The sequence below is a fragment of the Embiotoca jacksoni genome, unplaced genomic scaffold (genome assembly GCF_022577435.1).
Source record: "Embiotoca jacksoni isolate LCO1_2020_lvr unplaced genomic scaffold, fEmbJac1.0.p SCAF_7, whole genome shotgun sequence".
Taxonomy (NCBI): Eukaryota; Metazoa; Chordata; class Actinopteri; family Embiotocidae; genus Embiotoca; species Embiotoca jacksoni.
Genome location: NW_027185425.1, coordinates 7,657,079 through 7,679,447, shown reverse-complemented (window position 1 = coordinate 7,679,447; position 22,369 = coordinate 7,657,079). Strand labels below are relative to the sequence as shown.

The 22,369-nt window shown below is 40.6% G+C and overlaps 1 protein-coding gene across 1 annotated transcript; it reads right to left on the bottom strand.

Moving 5' to 3' along the window:
* Positions 1 to 809: 809 nt before the first annotated feature.
* cunh18orf21 (chromosome unknown C18orf21 homolog) lies at positions 810 to 22,146 on the bottom strand. Its single transcript, XM_069176840.1, has 5 exons — positions 21,803 to 22,146; positions 16,424 to 16,446; positions 15,453 to 15,673; positions 2,444 to 2,637; positions 810 to 2,172 (listed from the first exon to the last, which is right to left on the bottom strand). The coding sequence occupies exons 1-5, from the start codon at positions 21,895 to 21,897 to the stop codon at positions 2,010 to 2,012; spliced, it is 696 nt and encodes a 231-aa protein (XP_069032941.1). The 5' UTR covers positions 21,898 to 22,146; the 3' UTR covers positions 810 to 2,009.
* Between the last annotated feature and the right edge of the window lie 223 nt (positions 22,147 to 22,369).

Here is a 22,369-nt window from a genome sequence, read left to right as displayed (position 1 = left end):
CCATTTGATGCTACTTTATACTTTCACTTCTTTTATTTGCCAGATTTTATAAGGATGAAGATTTGATACAATCGACAATGCAGCAAGCTTTTACGATACAATGATAGATTAAAGCAGTAGTTTCCAACCTGTTTGGTTTCTGACATCTTACAAAAAACAGTGTAGTTGGGATCACATTTAAGATGTGTAAGAGTTGCTAACAGCTCCACCAAATGGAGATTTTTCCCTCTAAACCTTTCAAGTGGTTTATTTTCAAGAAATGTTTAAATGATTTAATATCTAAAAAATATATATAATAAATTAGAGAAAAAGACCAAAAAAGTGAAAACCAATTTGTGTGTCAGAACTTTGTTTTTTTCTTTCCTCTCCCCATAATCAGTTCATGATTATCTGCTGTCCCTGTAAATAAAGCTTGACACAAAGAGGTTTAAACTAGCTCCACCTGCAGCCGCTACGACAAAAACATGTTGCTTATACACCAATGATTCAGTATTTATAATCTAATGATGTTATTTATAATAATATATTAGTCAGAGACCAAACCAGTACTTTTACTTCAATACTTTAACTACAATTTACTGCTAAAGTTTCTGTACTTTTACGTAAACGACTTTTCATGCAGGACTTTGACTCAATGGAGTATTTTTACATTGATGTATTCATATTTTTACTTTAGTACATGATCTGAATATATATTCCACGACTGATTTGCTCTATTTCTAGCTTATTTTGTAGGTTATATTTTCTTTACTATGTACATTAAACATCTTTGGTAAGCTAATTTTCTTGTTGTGTCTTATCTGGCAGTATCTTCAACACAGTTTCAGTCGCTTGGTTGTCAGGTAAGCAAAAAAAGGAGTAAAAATTAAATGAAGCTTAAATGATGGAATATTTTACTTCCAAATAAAAAATTCAAGCATTCATCAGATTTGATCAGAGTAAGAATAAACAGCAGTTCCTCAGACTGAAAATGTTATATTTCATAGATTCACAGTAAGAGGAATATAAACATGAGGTATTTCAGGATTTAAACACATACTGTCCATTTAACAACTAACCTACAACAGGGTAGGTAATCAGGCAGCACAAAATGCAGTAGATATATTTAATATTCCTGCTCTTAGCAAAACAATGAAAGGAGTAACCTTCCAAAAACATACAGCCCAAGAAAGTATCAAAAGAAAGTTTAAAGATCAGACAACACTGATCACCAAGTCTTTCTGTACAGATTTTAGGCAGATGTGCCTGTTCAATGTAAACAGCAACTAATGAGTCACATCCTAAATGATAACAATACATATTTTCATTGGTGACTTGCACACTTTCAAAATCATTTGTAAGCACGTACAATAATGCAACAGTGGCAAAAACATATATACATTTGTCGCTGGCACGTTTATAGCCTTTGCCGTAATGTGAATTTATACATCTCCCCACTGGAGAGGGCCAAAAGCACAAAAAAAAAAAAAAAGATTTAACATCAAGTTGTATGAGTAGCAATGTGTTATATATATTTACCATATAAATTTATAATTAGAAAAAGAAAAAAGATATTGGCATGTAAACTAAATTGTCATGTCTCAAATGGCACCACAGGAACAAAGTTGGGCTTCCTGGGATGTTTCCGCAATCTGATGAAGACTGAATAATTCCACCTAGCGTAACATCCCCAGTTTAGGAGATTACAAGAGGTATGTGTTAAATTAGACAAAAGAAGCACTCCCCTCTGTCTTACACTGCAGAAGACGCAGTAACTGATTAATAGTTGAAATAGCCAGCTCGGTGCTCCCAGTTTTTTTACATTCATGATTCCAGGAGCGGCATTGCAATCAGCTCAGAAACAGTTCTGTTGGAGGGCAAACTGTAACCCATCCGACAGAGGCTCAGAAACTGAACTTAGTTTCACAAGTTTCCCTCTTAGCCTCTGGTTTAAACAGGTTGCAGCACGGGTCTACTCCCTTGTTTTTCTCATTAGTATTCATAAAAGACAAAGAGATTTTGGGAGATGCTCAAAGTGAGGAGAGGAAATCTTTCAAGCCCCCCTTCTTGCTGCCTTGGTTGTCTTCTCGCATGAGAATCTTGCTGAGACGCTGGACGACCCAATTTCTAGCTTTAGAGGGAGGCTTGGAGGAAGTTGAGCCTGATCCTGAAGTGCTGGAAGAGGTGGAGGACCTGGAGGGAGAGGGAGGGAGAGGAAGAGGAAGAGGAAGGGAGAATTAAGATAGTGACCTGACATTTTGTTGGTTGGCAGGAATTGCTGAGAGCGTGCCGTCAACAAATAAATAATCAAGCATGCAGGAAACCAACTACTCGAACTGCTACAGCTGCCGGTTCTCTTGATGCTGAATAAATAGAAACTTAATCATCCTCTTGGATGTGTGCAACACCGACCAAGTTTAGTCGAGGGAGGAGATATTCTTGGCAGCGAGCTCACATAACTCACCTCGGTGTTTGAACAGGCGTCTTGTCTTTGCCAGGAGTCTTGGGGGTAGTCGTGTTGGATCTGTTGGCTGACTGGGGGGTCATGTGTTTTCCAGCGCTCCCTGGTGTGCTGTGGGTCTTAGCGAGGGTGGCTATAAAATCCCTGTTCATTCCTTTGTGTCTGGATGTCTTACTGCAAGTGTGGCAGGTGGCCATCTGGGATAAGAAGAGAAAAGGAAACATATTCATTAATATTGCATGGCCTGTATCTATATTTTTCTCGTACATAAAAGGGTTTTGAGGTGAAGGCATACAAGGAGTCCCAAGAGGAAGACTTGGTCGAAAATTCTGCAGGTTTTCTAAAAGATCCTTGAAACTACACTTTTATAATATCATTATGTTTATCAACTAATGCAAATCTAAGAAAGGAAGGTGAAGCTTTTGTCAATGTAGTTATTATTTAGCATCAAACTCAGTATTGCCGCAGCTGTCTGACTTTCTTGGGGACGCACTAGACTTTGTTATCTGGTCATTGACTGCAGTGACAGACTGACTCCAGGGACACACAGAGCCGAACTAGTGGGCTGTAATGAGTACTGCTCGTATGCCCCTGGGTGACGCAGGCCAGCCCAAAAACCTCACAGATGTCAGGCACATCTATTGCCATCTCAATGCAGTCCAAGAGGAACATTCATGACATGGGATTAAAGTAAACAGCTGTGGCTCTTCCCACTGGCCCTGCCAAACATAAATCCACCTTCAAACATTTTGTACAGATAGGAAAATACCTGAATAAGTCAAACCCGGATGGAAAACTCTGACTTTAGCCTATGAGAGGGCAAGGAGGGGCTGTTGCCATGCAGTGGATGCTATCGGAGCTGACTGCCAGCTCTTTGAGTTCAACTCGTGAACTTTTTTTTTCTTTTTTTTTTTTTACTACATTATCTATTACGCTGACACTGAGTTTACACTTTCCTGTACCTCGTGACAAATTCAAAACAATTTCCTGAACCAGATTACACATGTAAACAAAAAAAAATACTCTATACGAGTCAAAGCATGTAGACACTCATGAAACCCTCATTCATTCATGACAACAATTGGCATCCTAGACTCGTACCTACCACTCTCTAGTGTCCCAGTAAAATGGTAGAGTGCGTGTAATTTGAATGTTACCGGAAGAAGTGACATTATACACATCTAAGACATTACCACCGGATCAATTTGGAGAAAATCCGATCATCCCAGCAGTAAACTGACCGTACTCCCAAGTTTAAGACGAGCTACAGGGCATGTTTTCTGCTGTATTAACAAGCTTCAACTAAGTGCAGAATAAAATTCAGAAGGGCCAGTCACGCTTTTCTCCCTTAAGGAAACTCTCCAATGAAGAAAATGCAGTGCAATGTGTTATTTAGTGGTGATTAAATATTCTTCAACATCCCTCCAAACCTTCATTAACTTAAATCCCATCAGTGACACAGAGTTGCACATGGTTAAAACTGGTTAAAACAGACCACCACCGCAGAGTTCAGCAAATCTGAGCCGAGGTGCTGATGAGATTGAAAACTCACCGTCACGAACGTAGCCATTTCAGATTCTGATGGGTGTCTTTTGGCGAGTTTTGGAGAGTTGGGTTCCTCTTTCTTTCTTTCTACCTGACCGTGTCTGAAGTGTTTACTACACGAGCCTGCATGTCTAGCTTTATACAGGCCAAGTCCCGCAGCTGACCCACCCATCTTTTCATAGGGGTGTGGCTCAAAGCAGGACTGACCAATGCTCTGTCAAAAGGGCAGACTAAGTAAACATAAACCTGTTAAACATTTTTCTGTGTCGAATATTTCATGTTATTATTTATATATGCAAAATCATTCATTTATTATAGTCCATTAGGAAATTTATAGGACCGAACTCAAGAGGATAACCATTACTGCTCAGTTCATATTCAAAACACTGGAAACAATGCCGTGCGAAAACTGTCATTTAAAAATACACTTAGTGGTGCTATTTTTGACTTATTTGTTATATTACACCATTTGTTCATAGTGTAAAGGTATTTTGGAAATCTTAAATTTTTCAACAATCAATAACTCAGGACTGAGTGCTTGGGCAAAGGGCTTTTAGGAGCTTGGCAAAACTGCGCTGCTCATTAAAAAAGTAGTTTTGGCTCAATAATTTCAGTCCAGAAAACTTGGACCTTCTACTTTATGGATGTGGTTTGAACATGAAGTTTTTATTATCAATAGTTCCTGAGTTACTGTGATTTTATAAATGGTAAAAAATAAAATTCCTGTCCAACTCCTAAATAGGCATATTTCTGCGATGAAGCTGCACTTTAAAAGTAAATGTATAACAGTAAAAGCCTCTTCATCAAAATCATCATCTCTCATGAATTTGAAACAACTGGCACTCTTTTTAACAAAGCACAGACATATTATGATTACAATCGCTGTGTAAAAATAAGCCGTAGCAAGGGAAAGCAAATATGCTGATGAAGCAGATAAAAACAGTGGAACATTGTTATTAATACTATCAGGGTGAAATTATGTTATATCTGCCTTTAAAGCTATTCGGGGAGACATTGTCTGGGAAAAAAAAATGCATTAATATTACAAAGACACGAAAGGATGTTATACTGGCACGACTTTCTGGTGGTATTTCAGAGAGATAATATAACGTGGCAGCTGCAGAGGATAGAGTGGCACTCGACTGGAGGATCTAGGTTCATGTTTAAAAGAGGAAGTATTGATCCTGCTGTAGGTATCATAAGCCAAACACGGAGGATTAGTGAAACATTCAGTTTCAATAATACTTGTACAAGTCACAAACTACTAAAGACACAATTTGAGTGGATTTTTATATGGAAACTGACTAAAATCTGCTTTTGTGCAGCCAATAATTCACCAAACAATCCTTGTGTGCTGCTACATCACCAGATGACAAAAAAAAAATTATTCTGACAAAAACAATAAATTAATGAAGGATTTCTGTTTATCAAGCAGCTTTCACATCACAGCAACGTGACTGAGGTTCTGTAATAAAACTAGTAGAAGCTAGAGATGCACTTAAAGATTATTTAAAAGATGGTATGTTTTGGAAAATAACTGGTATGTGTTCATTAATACTGTCACATTTGACAACAAGATATGGAACCACTATATCCAAAGTTACATGCAGGTATTTTATAAAGTTATAGAGCAATTGTAATTGTAAAAATACAAATAAAATACATGGACTGAGGACACATACTTGGTGAAATTAACATCTTTACATATCTGTAAAAAATGTCTGCTGCACACCTGATTACACAGATAGGGATAAGAGACTTAAATAAATTATTAATGAGGCAGCGAGCCAGTGACACACTGGCATGATTTCATTATTAACCTCATTTCTTCTTAACATATTTTAAAGTGCTGTGATTTGGGGTCCTATTATATTTGACACTTTGCTTCATTGCCATCTCATATCTTTCCATCACTGCATCCTGTCATTCTCTTATACAACAACCAACATTTCCTCCTGTGAATCATTAAAGTCTCATCTAACCAAATCTAAACAGGAAACTGGTGGAAAATAGTCAAAAAAGAAACTACATTAGTTCCTCTGTTATTAATGCTATAGACTCAATTGTAACACACACTGTAAGCGATGAGAATTGTGGACATTTAGGTGGCAACCTAGATTTTACTGATTTGAACTCAGATAACTGTCCAATGATTGCCAAGAGGGGAAAAAAAAACACCAAACCAAGAGTGTGTGGCTCGTTGTGGACTAGATCAAACACAGATAGACATCTGGCTGCAGATGGATGTTTACAGCTAGAATGACCTCATGCTGCTCATCCTCTTGTCCTCTAGTTACCACTTCTGGCCCAACTATCATCAGCTGGCCTGAACTTAAGCACTAATTTGAAAAGCTTAGTGCACAAACTCATCAGATTTCAGCTAAATGAAAGCGGTAAGAAAGCAACACTCTACTTCAAAACAACAATGATGGTATGGATGCTGCATAGTGATAAGAAATCACAATACCCTGAAATGCAACCTCACCCATCACGTGTACCCGTTTAATTTACACTAATCCCTGGACATGTAGTGAATGCACTTGGAGGGACACACGCGAGTCTGTGCCACAGATTTGATTGCCTTGTCTTGGGATCCTGGCAGCAGGCAAACCTACACAGTGGTCAATCAAGCATATGGCAAAGGGGACATGTTGGAACTTCAGGCTGGGAGGAGGATAATCAGCTATTCATACACAGCTAAAAGAATATTGAAAGTGTATGTTTCTTGTAGAAAGTTGAGCTCAAATGTAGGTTGACCATATGGTCAAAGGAAGAATGCATGACGTGATTTTAATACTCAGCAACATTATTGCCTATAATCTGTGCATTCTTGCGCCAGGATGGCCTTGAACTTCCATCTTTCTCTCATCAACACAGCAAACAGAGCCTTCTAGTTTCTTTCTTATGCCAGATGCATGCGGGTGTTTTTGTTTAAAATGAAAAATGAGCTGGCACAGACAACCACAGTCACAGATACACTTAACAGACATATCATGGCTCTTTAGCTCTGGCAGTCCTGCATGGTGCATGGAATCTGCACAGCATCTGCTGTTCATCCTTTAAATCATAAAATGGATAGCATGCTATCATTAAATAAACTGATAACAGCAGTTATTTATATCTCCTTTATTCCTTTATGAAGAAAAATCTGTTAAATCTCAAGATCTTTGAACGGAGAAGACATCCAATCTCAGTTTATGTGAATGTACGGGGATAACAGAATGAACATTCAATGAGCAAAAGACTTGGAGATAAGTAGTTCATAAATGTGACAACTCTTAATGAGGTTGTACATCTTTAGTTCATGTGGCTGAAGCTGTGACCAGTTCACTGTGTGTAACCCAATATAGTGAGAAATTATCTTGAGTTTAACACATTTGAAGTTCTCCTATGAACAAGTCTGAACCTTAGCAAACCTCAGTTTCTACTCTATGGAACCTAGCAGGCTTTTCATGGAAACATTCCTTTCTGGAGCATACATTTCTTCCAACAAGTGACACATCGTTAACTCATATATATTTATAGCATTAGAATTAGATGAAAAAAAACCTACACGTTAAATTACACGCATATAGAGACACTCAAAAACACACAGACCCATATAAATCAATTCTGCAAATGGAACCTTCCTGCTATTAATAGCGGCAGCTCCATAAATATCTCATTTCCTATCTTTCTCTCTGCTGCCAGAGGTCAGTTTGGGTTGATTAATCTGACCTTGGCAGTACGATACCACCCAAGAGGCAGAAGCTGAGTAGAGTAACAGAGTGAGTGACAGAATTAGGTACCTGTTAAGAAAGAAAAAAAAAAAAAAATCTGTCCCACAATTCTTCATAAGCACTAAATGTTGAGTCTGTGACCGGGTCTCCAAAATGTTTCTGTTTGTGCGAACTCAAAAGCACGAATATCTGAATCCTTTGTGTGAGAGTCATTGGAGTACACATCAATACAACACAATAGATCTGAAAGCAAAAGAGCAGTTGGGGGATCAATATGAGGCAAGCAGTATAAGCTTGCAGGCAGCCACTATAGTGACACTGCCTGGAGGTAGGCAGCCTGGTAAACACCCGATCTGAATGCAGCCCTGCCAGACAATGCCATTTAAAAAGACATGTCATATCTGCTTCTCTTTCTTTTTGTCTCTTGGTAGTGATAAAGGGTCACATTTTATTCTGCGTCAAACCAACACGTCTGCCTTTAAAATAATCACAGCAAAGGCTAAAGAAAAGAGATCAAGAGCTTAACTGAAGATTTACCCACAGCCCTCAACAAGAGCACTTTCCAGTCAGATTAGATAAAAGAATATGTTATTAATGATGTTCACGATAAACCCCACATGGATTTCTAATGAACATCTGGATCACATGCTATATTAATCTGGGATGACTGACTATAAAAAAAAAAGGTTTGATAAGGTTCTTACCGATGCGCAATAAAAATATAATCAGATCATAAAATGTAAATGTAAATTTCCCACAGATATTATCAGTTTAAGTAGTGGCAAACCAGTCACAGCAGATTTATTCAAAGCATGTTATCTCGGTTTGGTTTAAGCATATACGACAGAAAATGGTTAATGGCCAAAAGCAGATGAAAAAGTGTGGATGAAAAAAGAAGAAAAAGTTAAGCTTTCATTATGAAGGCTTCGGAACTTCTGTTCTTGCTCTTTTATTTTGAAGGATGCATGTTTACCACGCAGCACGTGTTTTAGCCCCATTTGCACTTGAAACAAATTGAATTGTGTCAAAAAATGTTTTATTTGGGTTGTGACTTAAATACTAAGAAAATGTGTCTCCCAAAGCGAGACCAGTGAAGAGAAACTGGTCGAGTTTTTTTTTAACATTTAAAAATGCAAAACAAAATGTTTGCAATGACTAAAATATAAAAATATAAAAATCTTCATATGCCATTTTCCTTGTAAACAGAGGTCCCCCCCTGCAGTCTCCTTGGGGCAACACATATTTTGTCTCTTAGTTCAGGTTGAGTTTTGGGTCTGAGAAAAAAATAAAAATAAAACTGCTTGGAAACAGGTCTGGATTTAGAAGCCGTCTCTGATTAGAAGTGACAACTGGCACATGTGTGGCTTTTTAACAGATATGCAATGAATGCCATTAATGTGCTCATGTGATGACAGAATCGGTTTCAGTAGCTGTATAATCCAAAAGTTGAACAATGGTGGCTCTCAAAACTTGACACCCGGCGAAACCTACAGAAGGCACTGCCAAGTTCCGGTGTCGACTTTTAATAGTGCCGTCGTAACAAAATGAAGTGAAGCCGAGGGGATAATTGGGAGATGACATGCTGTTATGGTGTGGCATTAACTTCTCTATATGGGGTCTATCCTGCTCCCGGGCTGGACAACAAAGCAGGGAGAAGAAACATGTCTAAGTGTTTAAAAATGTATGTTACACTGTGTATCTGTTTTCTAATGTGTATGAGCCGTTCAAGATTCCTCAAGGATGTCAACTCAGCTGGCACTGATTATCTTACTGTATATGTGCACGTTTACATGCTGAAAGTGCTTCACTTAAATCCCAACACACGTGATACTAGAGTGAACGTTTCAAATTCCTGTTGAGTCTCTTCTTTTTGTCTCTAAAAAAAAAAAATCCACATTTGACTCCTGGCCTTTCTCGTCCCTAACACTTCCCCCTCCTGTCATCCTGTCACTTGCTGCTCTGCCTCAAGAAGGTGTAATAACCTCTTGTAGAGCTTTTCTTGTTCCCTGAGAGCAAACAGCCAAAGCAACCAGCCAGACATGGCTGCCTCCTGTTCCCGGTCATCTTCTCCAGAGGCGCATTCCCCTGCGAAGATGAATATGGAAAGAGGCATGTGGTGAAGAGATGGCCAAGAATGGAAAAGGAGGAGGAAGAAGAAGAAGAGAAAGATGAGGATAATAAGAGGGGTGGTCAGGTACATGAACTGAGGTAAAGTGTAAGAAAAAAAGAAGTGCAAGGGAAAAACAGAAGAACGGAGGATGAGAGGATGAGGAGCGGTCAGTGAGGTAGAGACAAAGTGTTGACATAAATTACAGAGAGAGATTGGACTCGTGTCAGAGAGAAAAGGTTCTTCTGGGAAAAAGGAGGGATTTTTCAACCCCTTTGTTTTTGTCATGTCTGCTTCCTCTTTTATTCTAAAAACAATCTGCATAAATTAACCACTCAAAACAACATTATGGCCAGAGGAAAAAAAACCTAAACTGAATACATCTTCCTTGAAACAAAGAACCCTGCTGCTGGGAAGTATAAATCTACACTCAAAGAGGGAGAACAGAAGAATCAAGGAGGAGGGGAACACGCTATTCTTCGCTCCATTTAGGGTCTCTACCTCTCTTGTGGGGCTGCAATCCAAACTTATTTCCATATCCACAGCTAGATAACCTGCCCAGCATGCATAAACATACCTGATTTATAATACCTCTAAGACACAACTTCGCAGAGCTGAGGAAAGCCGATGATGCACTGGCATCCACCCCAAGGGCAGCACATACACATACACACACACACACACACACACACACACACACACCCTAAAGGCAGAGCTGGAGAGTGTGAATCAAAGGGGATTTACACCCCGGAGTACAACTACTGCAAACCGCTCATGTGTATGAGTTTATGTGTGTATCTACTGGTCAGACGCTTACGTTTCAGTTAACACGGGGGCATCGAGTTCAAAACAGTATTCATACTGTCATAAAGAATGTGCATGGAAAGTGGCACATATAATAATAGTAGGAAGTGCATGTGCAGTTTACAGCAGGATGCAGCGGGTACGTTGTTTGGAAGACAAAATATTTCAACTCACAATAACTGGAAAGACAACACCTCTCCACAACAAGATGACATAATTGTAATGACTCTTGCAAGAACATTGAGACCACATGAAATCATGTGAATGTGGATCTGCAAATGCTCACGGCTTGTTTTCATTGAACGTCTGTCTCAGGCTGTACACACTCGCAAACGTGCCAGTAAGTGTACACCAGTGTGTTGTTTCTTTTCTGTAGCCGGTCCCTGACTGACTGCAAGAACAGCCGAATACTGTGTACAGAGCCATTAAAGTCAATACTGACGCACTGAAATACAACAATAAAATGATGAATAGAAATCAAAATAAGGCTTCAAATTCACTGTGAAACATAATTTCATTTAGGTAGCACTCGAGATCTGTGGATCCTGTTCATTCATACATTAAAGAAAAAAAAAATCAACAGCAGCATCACTGAAAATGTCAACTGATATTAACAGTATTAAAAAAAAAAACACAGAACTTATAAATCTATCGTCATCCTTACTATGACCTCGCGCTTCTATCTTTAGTGAGGACACAATCTGTTTGTTCAGGCTCTCATGCTGAGCCCCTCATCCTGTAAGGCTGGTTGCTCTCTTCATCAGCATGGAGCCATGGAGCCGTAGAAAGGGAAGCACTCCACATCCCCCCTCTTATCTCCACTTCTCCACCAATCTGCATTTTGAGCGTGTCTGCTGAGCACAGGTGTACGCCGACTCGCATACGTGGCTCGACCTGTTGCCTCTTGAACCATGAGAGCATTACAGGCCACTGACCATTAAATGACGCGGTAGAAATACCATGGAGGACATTCCTGGGGGTGTCTCGGTTTACGAGGAAGTCACGTGATGAAGAAGCATTCTTCATCGTGACGGCTTTTGACCAACGAGGTGCACATTCACTGCCGAGTGTCTTCAGTGAACAGGCCTTCGGTGTGCAACACAGGACATAGTTACTTTTCGCGAACAGTGATCGGCTAAGAGTTCAAAGAGCCGCACTACTTTTTATAGGTTAATAGATGTGAAGTCCAAGACTGGGTTGGACAATCTATTCATAAATAGTTGAATATTGCTCTCTACAGTCGTAACAGTAGCTTCATTCTTATATTTGAGTCCAATTTAGCGAACTACTATTATTAGGTGCCTGCAAAAATCAACATTTTTGAACACAATATCTGAAGAGCCCCAGGAATTTCTTCAAATTTGGCACAAAGAATTTGGGGGGGCCAAAGATCAAGGTAACAGTGACCTCACGATGTCCCATTGTTGTCAAGCATAAACTGTCCATAAAATCAACGTGGCCCCCCGAGTCAGAAAAGGGGAAACCACTGCGGAAATGCCGTGAAGTGCAATACCACCGAGAGATGCTAGGGGCTGGCTACGAAAGAAATCTTTATCCATAAACCACCATTCAAAAAGTGTCAACTTCGCTTGTGAAATACAAAGTCATTGCAGTCTCATTAGCTAAAGTCACTCCTTATGATCACTGTTCTGGAGGTCCATCTGAAAATATAAATAAACATAAATAAATAAATATTAGGTCTCAAAGAGAGGTATGTTTGGGGGCTTGTCTGGTTTGATTGACATGCCTGGGGTGTAGTCAGGTTTCTGGTATAGATGGGTGGAGCTTAGAGGGAGCAGGTTCTCACTCAGATCCACCCTTCGCTCTTCCCCCGCTCGACCAAATATGGTCACTACTGGCTCCAAAAACCAAGTTAGTGAAGGCTAAATGGCTTCAAAAAGGCAGACGACAAACCAGCGGGTGATTTTGCTGGTCAAAGGTCAAAGTCACTTTGACCTTATGTCAATCCAATGCCCGAAAGCACCTTGAGTCCGGACAAACATGGATGTAAACTGCAACTTGAATGGCTAGTGGAAGCCTCTAACCATGATGCAGTAATTCTAGTTTTCATTTAGTTTATTATTTCATAAATTCTATTGAATTTACCTTCAGTGTTTGACCAAAATTTGACAGGTTAAGAAATTATTTTCCTGGTTTTCAAAATTCTGTGCACATGTAACTATCAATTTCCAAGCTCGCCTGTGTATTATTTCACAATGCTACAGTATGATGTTAAAAGCCTCCATAATCGATTTTTTTACAACAGTGTCCTCTGTGATCCAGGGTCTGATGACTTCCCTATCAGACCCTGAATCTGACCTTCACAGCAGTCTGCGGAGGTAGAACAAGATCACACAGCCAGTGCTGCATACAAAATTAAGATATAAGATGGCAACATTTTCTTTTCCAGTCTATCCTTTGACTCCTGTTCACTTCTCTTATCTATCTGCCTCACTCCCTCTTGCTTTATTCTAGTCTTCTGGTCCATTCTGCTGTGTTTATCCCAGCTCTTTAAACTTTTTTTTTTTTTTTATTATTATTATTTCTGCACCCTCTTTCAATCTCTGTCCACCTCTTTGCCCTCAGAGTCAACCGATATACAGTGGTGTAAAAAAGTGTTTGCCCCCTTCCTGATTTCTTATTTTTTTTTACATGTTTGTCACACTTAAATGTTTCAGATCATCAAACAAATTTAAACATTAGTCAAAGATAACACAAGTAAACACAAAATGCAGTTTTTAAATGAAGGTTTTTATTATTAAGGGAGAAAAAAAATCCAAACCCACATGGCCCTGTGTGAAAAAGTGTTTGCCCCCTCCTGTTAAAACATAATTTAACTGTGGTTTATCACACCTGAGTTCAATTTCTCTCGCCACACCCAGGCCTGATTACTGCCACACCTGTTCTCAATCAAGAAATCACTGAAATAGGACCTGCCTGACAAAGTGAAGTAGACCAAAAGATCCTCAAAAGCGAGACATCATGCCGAGATCCAAAGAAATTCAGGAACAAATGAGAAAGAAAGTAATTGAGATCTATCAGTCTGGAAAAGGTTATAAAGCCATTTCTAAAGCTTTGGGACTCCAGCGAACCACAGTGAGAGCCATTATCCACAAATGGAGAAAACATGGAACAGCGGTGAACCTTCCCAGGAGTGGCCGGCCGACCAAAATTACCCCAAGAGCGCAGCGATGACTCATCCGAGAGGTCACAAAAGACCCCACAACAACATCCAAAGAACTGCAGGCCTCACTTGCCTCAGTTAAGGTCAGTGTTCATGACTCCACCATAAGAAAGAGACTGGGCAAAAATGGCATGCATGGCAGAGTTCCAAGACCAAAACCACCGCTGAGCAAAAAGAACATTAAGGCTCGTCTCATTTTTGCCAGAAAACATCTTGATGATCCCCAAGACTTTTGGGAAAATCCTCTGTGGACTGACGAGACAAAAGTTGAACTTTTTGGAAGGTGTGTGTCCCATTACATCTGGCGTAAAAGTAACACCGTATTTCAGAAAAAGAACATCATACCAACAGTAAAATATGGTGGTAGTAGTGTGATGGTCTGGGGCTGTTTTGCTGCTTCAGGACCTGGAAGACTTGCTGTGATAAATGGAACCATGAATTCTACTGTCTAACAAAAAATCCTGAAGGAGAATGTCCGGCCATCTGTTCGTGACCTCAAGCTGAAGCCAACTTGGGTTCTGCAGCAGGACAATGATCCAAAACACACCAGTAAGTCCACCTCTGAATGGCTGAAGAAAAACAAAATGAAGACTTTGGAGTGGCCTCGTCAAAGTCCTGACCTGAATCCTATTGAGATGCTGTGGCATGACCTTAAAAAGGCGGTTCGTGCTGGAAAACCCTCCAATGTGGCTGAATTACAACAACTGTGCAAAGATGAGTCGGCCAAAATTCCTCCACAGCTGTAAAAGACTCATCGCAAGTTATCACAAACGCTTGATTGCAGTTGTTGCTGCTAAGGGTGGCCCAACCAGTTATTAGGTTTAGGGGGAAAACACTTTTTCACACAGTGCCATGTGGGTTTGGATTTTTTTTTCTCCCTTAATAATAAAAACCTTCATTTAAAAACTACATTTTGTGTTTACTTGTGTTATCTTTGACTAATATTTAAATTTGTTTGATGATCTAAAATATTTAAGTGTGACAAACGTGCAAAAAAATAAGAAATCAGGAAGGGGGCAAACACTTTTTCACACCACTGTATATATTAAAAAAAGAAGACATAATTCACAAAAATCACCTTGTAAATTAGAAAATGTGACATTGCACATGTTTCGAGCAGATATTATTCCCTAATACTCATGTCAGCAACATCCTGCAAAATCTAAGCAACCCCTAAACCTAAGCCTTAGTTCAACAGCATTATAGCTGAGGACACAACTCGGTGTCTCCAGAGTCGACAAAAACATGGAAGAAACTCCCAGACAACTTGATGTACGCTCAAACTTGCAGTTCTTTAAGATCAAAGCTTAAGATTACTGCTGCTTTAATTAAATTAAAAGTGTAACAATGTATTCATATTTTGCACTGCACTGTGATTTGTATTCTCATGTTTTATCTGTTTTCTATTTTAGTGTAGTGTTATCTTACTTTTTTTATATATCTTTTTGGGTGTCTTTTTATACTGCCTTTTCCGCCCCTTTATATCTGATCATCAGGCCTTTTATACTTTATGTGAAGCACTTTGTGTTGCATCATTTTTGAATGGTATTTGTCCTGCCTTATACCACTGGTGTTTTCCCCCCCAAGGACATTATTGCAGTGCAGTACGATACACAAAGAGGTCTGTGGGGATGTAGTGTTTTGTCGTCTCACCAGTACAGAGGAGGACTTTTGGAAGCGCTGCAGCAGACCTTTCTGCACCAGGCTGAGGCGTTTGCCTCTGGACTTTCTAAGCAGGACACTCTGCACCCGTGCCGATGGACTTGGCTTGGGACACAGCCGTATGTGGTGATTGTCAGGCTGCAGCCACTGACAACAGTGTGGACACACCAAGGTATTCTGCAACAGACTGGAGAGTTTGTGATTCTGTGGTCCTGAGAAGAGAAGAGAGACACATTATCTAAAATGTGTCAGCAGTGGTCAAATTGTATGAAAGAGTGAGACTGACAAGTTTGTTGATAAGCCTTCATTTTACACTAGCATATGAAGAAAAGAAGGAATAAGATACATGTTTAAGACAAGAAGTTGGAGGGTGAATGTCAGGATCATCATTTAACAGCTGGAGAAATACTCTCTGCTGTGTCTGTGCTCAGAATTACATATTTCTATACACAATAAATCAAACCACATTTCAGTATATTGGTCCTTCCCATTAAACATTCTGTAACATTCTTTTTATGCTCTCAACATCTTGACTTCATTAGTGAAATCATCAGTTCGTGGATCAAGCTTCTCCAAATCTACCCCTGAACAAACACTGTGTTGCCCTCTTGGGGACCAATCCTAGTGCTATTTGAGGAGAAAAGCCTGAACAGCCATACTAAATGGCACCACTGCGTATTGATGTGGTTTTTGCTGGCATGACTCAGAGCGTGTGCATGCGTGCGCATGGGTTTGATCCCACCAGGCAGTCTGCTGCAGACAGCTGGTGGACTCTGTGTGTTTGGCTGAGGATTTAGTGAGTTTTATCAACCTTGACAAGCCTGTGACAAGGTCCTACTAACTACTGCATTCTGCTCTGCGTGGCTATTTCATTCTGATGAAAACATGCAAAGATGAAAGTAGGACAGGACTTTTAAATGAAAATGGAGATCGTTCAAGGATGCACAGGTCACTTAACTTACCGTTGGCCTTCGGACGCCACTGCCTGGTGAAAGAGAAAGAGGAGACAAGATGAGACACTTTGAGCAGACAGTTATAACAGACAGGAGACAAATTAACTGGGTTTAATGTTAAAAAAAACAAACCCAAAAAAACACATCAGTATATCAGTACAAAATGATTATGAAATAAAACTTTTATAATTACATCTTCACTTTAAAAGATCATTTTTGGTTCCCGTAAGTATTGGAGAAAAGCATTTATATGTATTTTAAAATGCTGTTCTCAACCTGCATAACAACTTTTCCTTTCTCATTGGACCAATTTAATAACCAAGTTAAGAGGTACAGAGATAAGGAAAAAATATTTGGATCAATTTTCTTTCCTATCTAAAAAAAAATTATTGTTTTATTTGCATGAAATTAATTCATGCAAACAAGCCCATTACATGATGGAAACAAATGTATTGACACGGACACCTCTCCCCATTATGTGTAATGGAAAACATGCAACCGGAAGAGCAGACAGGTCTCTCCCAAACAATACAGGACAACTCCCCAAAACATTTCAACAGCTTCACCCCCACGGGGCTGCCTCCACTTTTGGAACGCTTACAATGAGATACTTGTCCAAACATTTTAACTAAGCCACGGCTAAACCCTGATAAAATTGGCTCTCGGCTTAAATTGATGGCGGCATATTTACTGTCCAGTGGCACGTGTGGCGGGGTCGGACAGAAACGGGGCTGGCTGTGTGTGGAGAGGAGGAGGAGGAGGAGGCTATGAAGTCGACTTTAATCTGGGGCTGCCGCTGTTGCGGCGTCTGGCGGCAGCGGTTCGCTGACACTCTCCACCTGCATTCTCTACCGCGCCATATGCGAGACAGTGCATTATACTGCTGGATGATGATGGTTGCAACTGGATGCATTGCAGGGTGGAGAAAGATTTGCAGCATATCTCCCATCAGTCATTCCACAGTGTGAGCTACTGTCCCCTTGTCCCCCAATTTAATAATCAGTACTGCATTATATTGTCAGATTATATGGAGGCCCTGTCAGAAAACACTGGAAATGAAGACCAGCTGTATGAGGCTGGTGTGGGGAACTGTGACTCAGAGGAGGACTGATAATGCCTCATGGACCTTGAACAATCCCAGAAACACTAATTTAGTTTTTTTTTTAAAAGCCATTTAATCGTTCTTAAATGACGTAAAAAAAAAACCCAAAAAAACCCTCTTTCGAGAATTTTGAATACAATTCCCAAGGTAGCTGCTCCACTATTGAAAAACACCACTGACTATACATGCATACACAAAACATGCTCTGTTTTTCTTTGGCATACAATCAAAATTTTCCTCCAGCAAGGCTCCTGTTCGGAAAAAACAACTCAATGACTGGAGAAGCAGGATTCTTGGAGAATTTTGGTTTCCCACAATCTCCCTCCCCACTGCTCTGCTGATGAGCCAGCTCTGAGAAACTGTACACCGCGAAGATCTCTTTCACTGCACGAATCCTATTAACATTCTTGTCATTGCATCTCCTTTTAAGTGCACACTTAGTTGTGGTGATGAACACTGAAGATGTTGGCCCCGCGTATGAACTGCTGACAGCTGGTAGATGCTATCAACAGAGCCCAGGAAGAAGGATGCAGTGTAGAGGGTGGCGGGAAGGGGGGGGGGGGGGTGAGAGGAAGTTATGAGTACAATGTAATAATGTAAATAGATAAAAGTGGTGTCTGAGGCAAAGCGCACAAAATGAAAAGCACTATTAACATTTTATTGCTACCATCAGGGAAACCAGTAGCAGTGTAAGCATATCCTGAAAAACCTTCACTGATGCTTGTTAATTATTTAGATACTTCGACACAGCAGCCCGGCACAGGTAGTGATGTGGTCGGTGTCAATCACCGGACACTCTGTATCCCTCTACAGCACAGACTGGCAGGGTCTCATTCATCAAGCTGGACGTGACAAGAGGCAGAAGAAGTGAGAGTAAGTGGAGGAACGGCGAGAGAGGAAAGAGGCCTCAAAAAGATGGTGGTAGGATAAAAGTAAAAATGCAGTTTTGACAAAAGCAAAGTTGAAAAGAATTACATTATAGCTATGAGATGAGATCCAAGTAGCTCCAGAAACAGCTTCTTGATTCATTAAGTATCGACTGGCAACTATTTTAAAATTCAATTCATCATTTTGTTGACTTTTTCAAACAAACGCGCCCAGGAATCAGTGGCTCCTGCTTCTCAAATATGAGGATTTGATTTCGCTCTGATATTAAATTGAACATCTTTTGAATCCGAATTATCCGAATTAACCAGATGATTTTAAATAATGATTTTAAAACGTCTACGTGGCATCTGAGAAATAGTTTCGCTGTTGTTGATATTTCAGACCCAAAACGAAGAAAATAAACAGAAGATTTGCTAATATTAACAATCATCCTCTGCAGGTCTGCTTTGCTCTAATTAGATTGTTCCCAAAAGGCCTCCACTGATTAATCACAGTTCTTATTGTGGGCTAATATTGAATTAGCACAGTTAAAAACATGTTGGCGCTGCATGTGTGAAGTAAAAAAAACAAAAAAAAAAACTTTGCGTAGCACTTGAGGCTATTTAAAAACCGAGGCATCATGCCATTGTTTGTCCAGCAGACACTGTGCATATTTTGGTTATCAGACCACTCAGCCTGGCTCCAGTTACCAGACGCACAACTATGATTGTGAACTTACTGGAAGAAGCCTCACTGGTTCAGCAACGTGAGCCACAACAAAGTGACATCAGCTCTCAAACAGGGACAAAAACACTCATGAGGAAGGCCTTTGCATTCCGAAAATACACCCCCTCTTTCTCCACACACACACACACACACACAAATACCCAATAATTTCCCACTAACATTCCACTAAAATGATTTCATGAAAGCCTTCACCAAAAGTCAATACTGACACATCCGTGCTGAAACGAAATGCGACAATAATACAACAGTAACCCTGATGTAAACACACACACATTAACACCTTCAGTCATCCTCCACCTGACAGAAGGTGAAGACAGTGGCAGAAGGCAGTGACACCATCTCCAGCAAATATGTGGAGTAGTGTGTATGACTAATGACGTGCACCCACGAAACAAACACTCCAGTGACACATGGGCCAAAACCATAACTGGAGAGCGGGCTGATGGTGGAAACCCCCCAGACGGACACGGAGACAGCCGCGGTTCCTCAGGACTGAAAACACCATCCTACACTAAACGTCAAAACATTTTTATTTTCCCCTCATGTCCTGGATGACATGTTCATTCTTAACAGTGGTTTTCTTTAAAGCATGCCAACTTTCATATAAACACTCTGGCAGAAGATTGCTTAATTAGCTCATCACCCTAAGTGTAAATTCTGGCTGATAATTGTATCTTCCCTGCCAAGCACTTTGGCACAGAACCAGTTATAGTAGGTCTAGCTGATATTCCTATTACACGAGCGAGAGGTCCCAACATTTAGATTTGTGTCTTAGTTGCTGGACAGCTGGTCGTTGTTAAATGTGGTCGATGTGTTCTTGGATACCATAGGTCATCATAGCCAGGAATCTGGGGAACAGATCAATGTATTAAAGCAGCAGTGGGCTCACACACATCCGTAAAACGACCCTCCCTGAGGTTTTGCTATTAAAACCCCTGTTTCTGTTTCCATTTATGGTTCTGCCCACAAACGTCCTGGCTCAGGTGACTGTGGAAACCAGCCGGACATGGCTGGAACCCAACTCAAACACGGACCACGAGTCCACACGTTCATGCACGCATGCACGCTTTTACATACTTTCAGTGTGTCAATGCCCATTTAATGAAGACCGTTCGAACACACATTCTGTACACCTGTAAGTGTGCATGGCCTACATGCACACACAGTCTCTCTGTCTTTCGCACGCACGCCCCCCACCCCCTTTCCCACACACACATACTCTCTCACACTCTCTCTCTTGCTTTTTACACACACACACACACACACACACACACACACACACACACACACACACTCTCTCTCTTGCTTTTTACACACACACACACACACACACACACACACACACACACACACACACACACACACACACACTCTCTCTCTTGCTTTTTACACACACACACACACACACACACACACACACACACACACACACACACACACACACTTCAGAGGATTTCTCCTGAAATTACTTTCAGCTTCCTCCATAATACGACAAACACCTCTATGGAAGATTTTGGAAAAAGCGATACAATTTAATGACGTAAATGATGAGGCCCATTAATTACTGTTATGTGTTATTGTAGTAGAAAATGGGATGAATTAACTGCAGGAATCTAATTAGATAAAGACAGGTGGTACCTTGAGAAAGACGTGCTACTCTACGCATCCGTTTAACAACCATGCAAGGGACACAAGAAAGGAGACGAGGCTCACAGACCGCCACTCTCCTACCCGATGATTAGAGGGATCGTCTGTTCCCGCACCACTTTGTTTACTTCATGTTGCTCTCATTTTTATGCTTGTTAGAAAGGAAGCCACGACCTCGCCGCAGACATCTACTTCACACTGCGAGTTCAACTGAAATCATCAGTCACACATGCCTCACAGACCTGCCGACGACACCTGCACATGGGCAGCCACGGGACTCACGAACGGCTCGTGCCCAGCTTCAATAAGTCACCGGTGTAATGGGAATATCAGCAAGCATGCCACATTAAACTGGAAGAACACGATTATTAGTGTTTCACGGTGAGCGGCACATCAGCGGGACCACAAAAGAAAGCCAAATCCTAGTGACAGACATTGTTTTTTTTGGAGGCGAAAGCACAATAATAAACTACAGTGTGAATGTACACTGATGATCCTCATGGTGGTAGTAACAAAGCAAATTCAAAGTAAATATAAGCATATAATAAACCCTTATTTAGTTTAAATCTGTGGTAAGATGCGGAAACTGCATAGACCTAAACATCAAATATAAGGCTGCTATTCTGTTATCATCACAGGAAGTGATTTTTTTTTTTTTTTTTCCATTTCTATATTTGACTTTATTTATAAAGACATCTGAAATATGGTCAAAAAAATTGTGACTGGACCTGTAATATCAACTACTATACATTGAAATTGAACCATTGTAAGAGTTAAGACGCCACTCTGTGACAAACTAATATTGGAAAGTACAGGTTTCAGCATAAATCTACAACCCTCGACCAATAACAGGATAATGCAATTCCCCAGGGACTTGTTCATCACTTCGGCAATAAAACCCCCCGTCATGGTCGAGCTCCTCCACCTAGCGCCCACATGCTGCCATTACAACAATAGAAGACAGAAAGTAAAGACTCAGCCGTGACCAGTGCAAGTCATGTCTGATTATAAACGAAGTTTCTTACAGGAAGAAGCGTGAGAGCTCCGGGCATTTGTCCTTGTACAGCAGAGAGGCGTCTACCAGAAAGTTGGCGGATCTTTCTTCACGAGAAGGCTCCATTTTCAAACCGCGTCCGGATGCCACGCGTGGAAAAAAACTGAAACTCTGCAATAAGTCCGTTGTTAAAGCTTCTTTCGGAAACGTTGAGGTGGAAATGGAGTATGAAATATCGTCCACGGAGACTGCTGGAGCTGCAACAGCAGGACAACTGTGGAAAGTGTACTAATTTAAACCTGCGCAGGACACAACGATGTGTTTGAACGGGTCCACGCTGGGTCGCGAGATTGTGACGTAGGTAGTTTGTAATGCATTGTGGGAAACGGAGTAAATCACAAACAAACTGCGAAGCGACTGACCGGCATGCCTTAGGGGTCATATTAGCCCCTGCCTGCCATGGGACAGGCTGCATACATGAAAACATTTAATTTGATCCCTCCTTAGACGGGACTAACGAGGGAAGACGTCTTCCCTTCTACAGAGTGGTGCCATAGAGCTCTTCTATCTCTTCATCATTATTGGTGCAACTAACCAC

Excerpts from the sequence above, each read along its gene's own strand:
- cunh18orf21 (XM_069176840.1), bottom strand. The coding sequence starts at position 21,897 with ATGGAGCCTTCTCGTGAAGAAAGATCCGCCAACTTTCTGGTAGACGCC. Across the intron at positions 16,447-21,802 it reads GAGCTCTCACGCTTCTTCCT|GCAGTGGCGTCCGAAGGCCA; the intron begins GTAAGAAACTTC and ends CTCTTTCACCAG. Across the intron at positions 2,638-15,452 it reads AAAAGTCCTCCTCTGTACTG|ATGGCCACCTGCCACACTTG; the intron begins GTGAGACGACAA and ends TTCTTATCCCAG.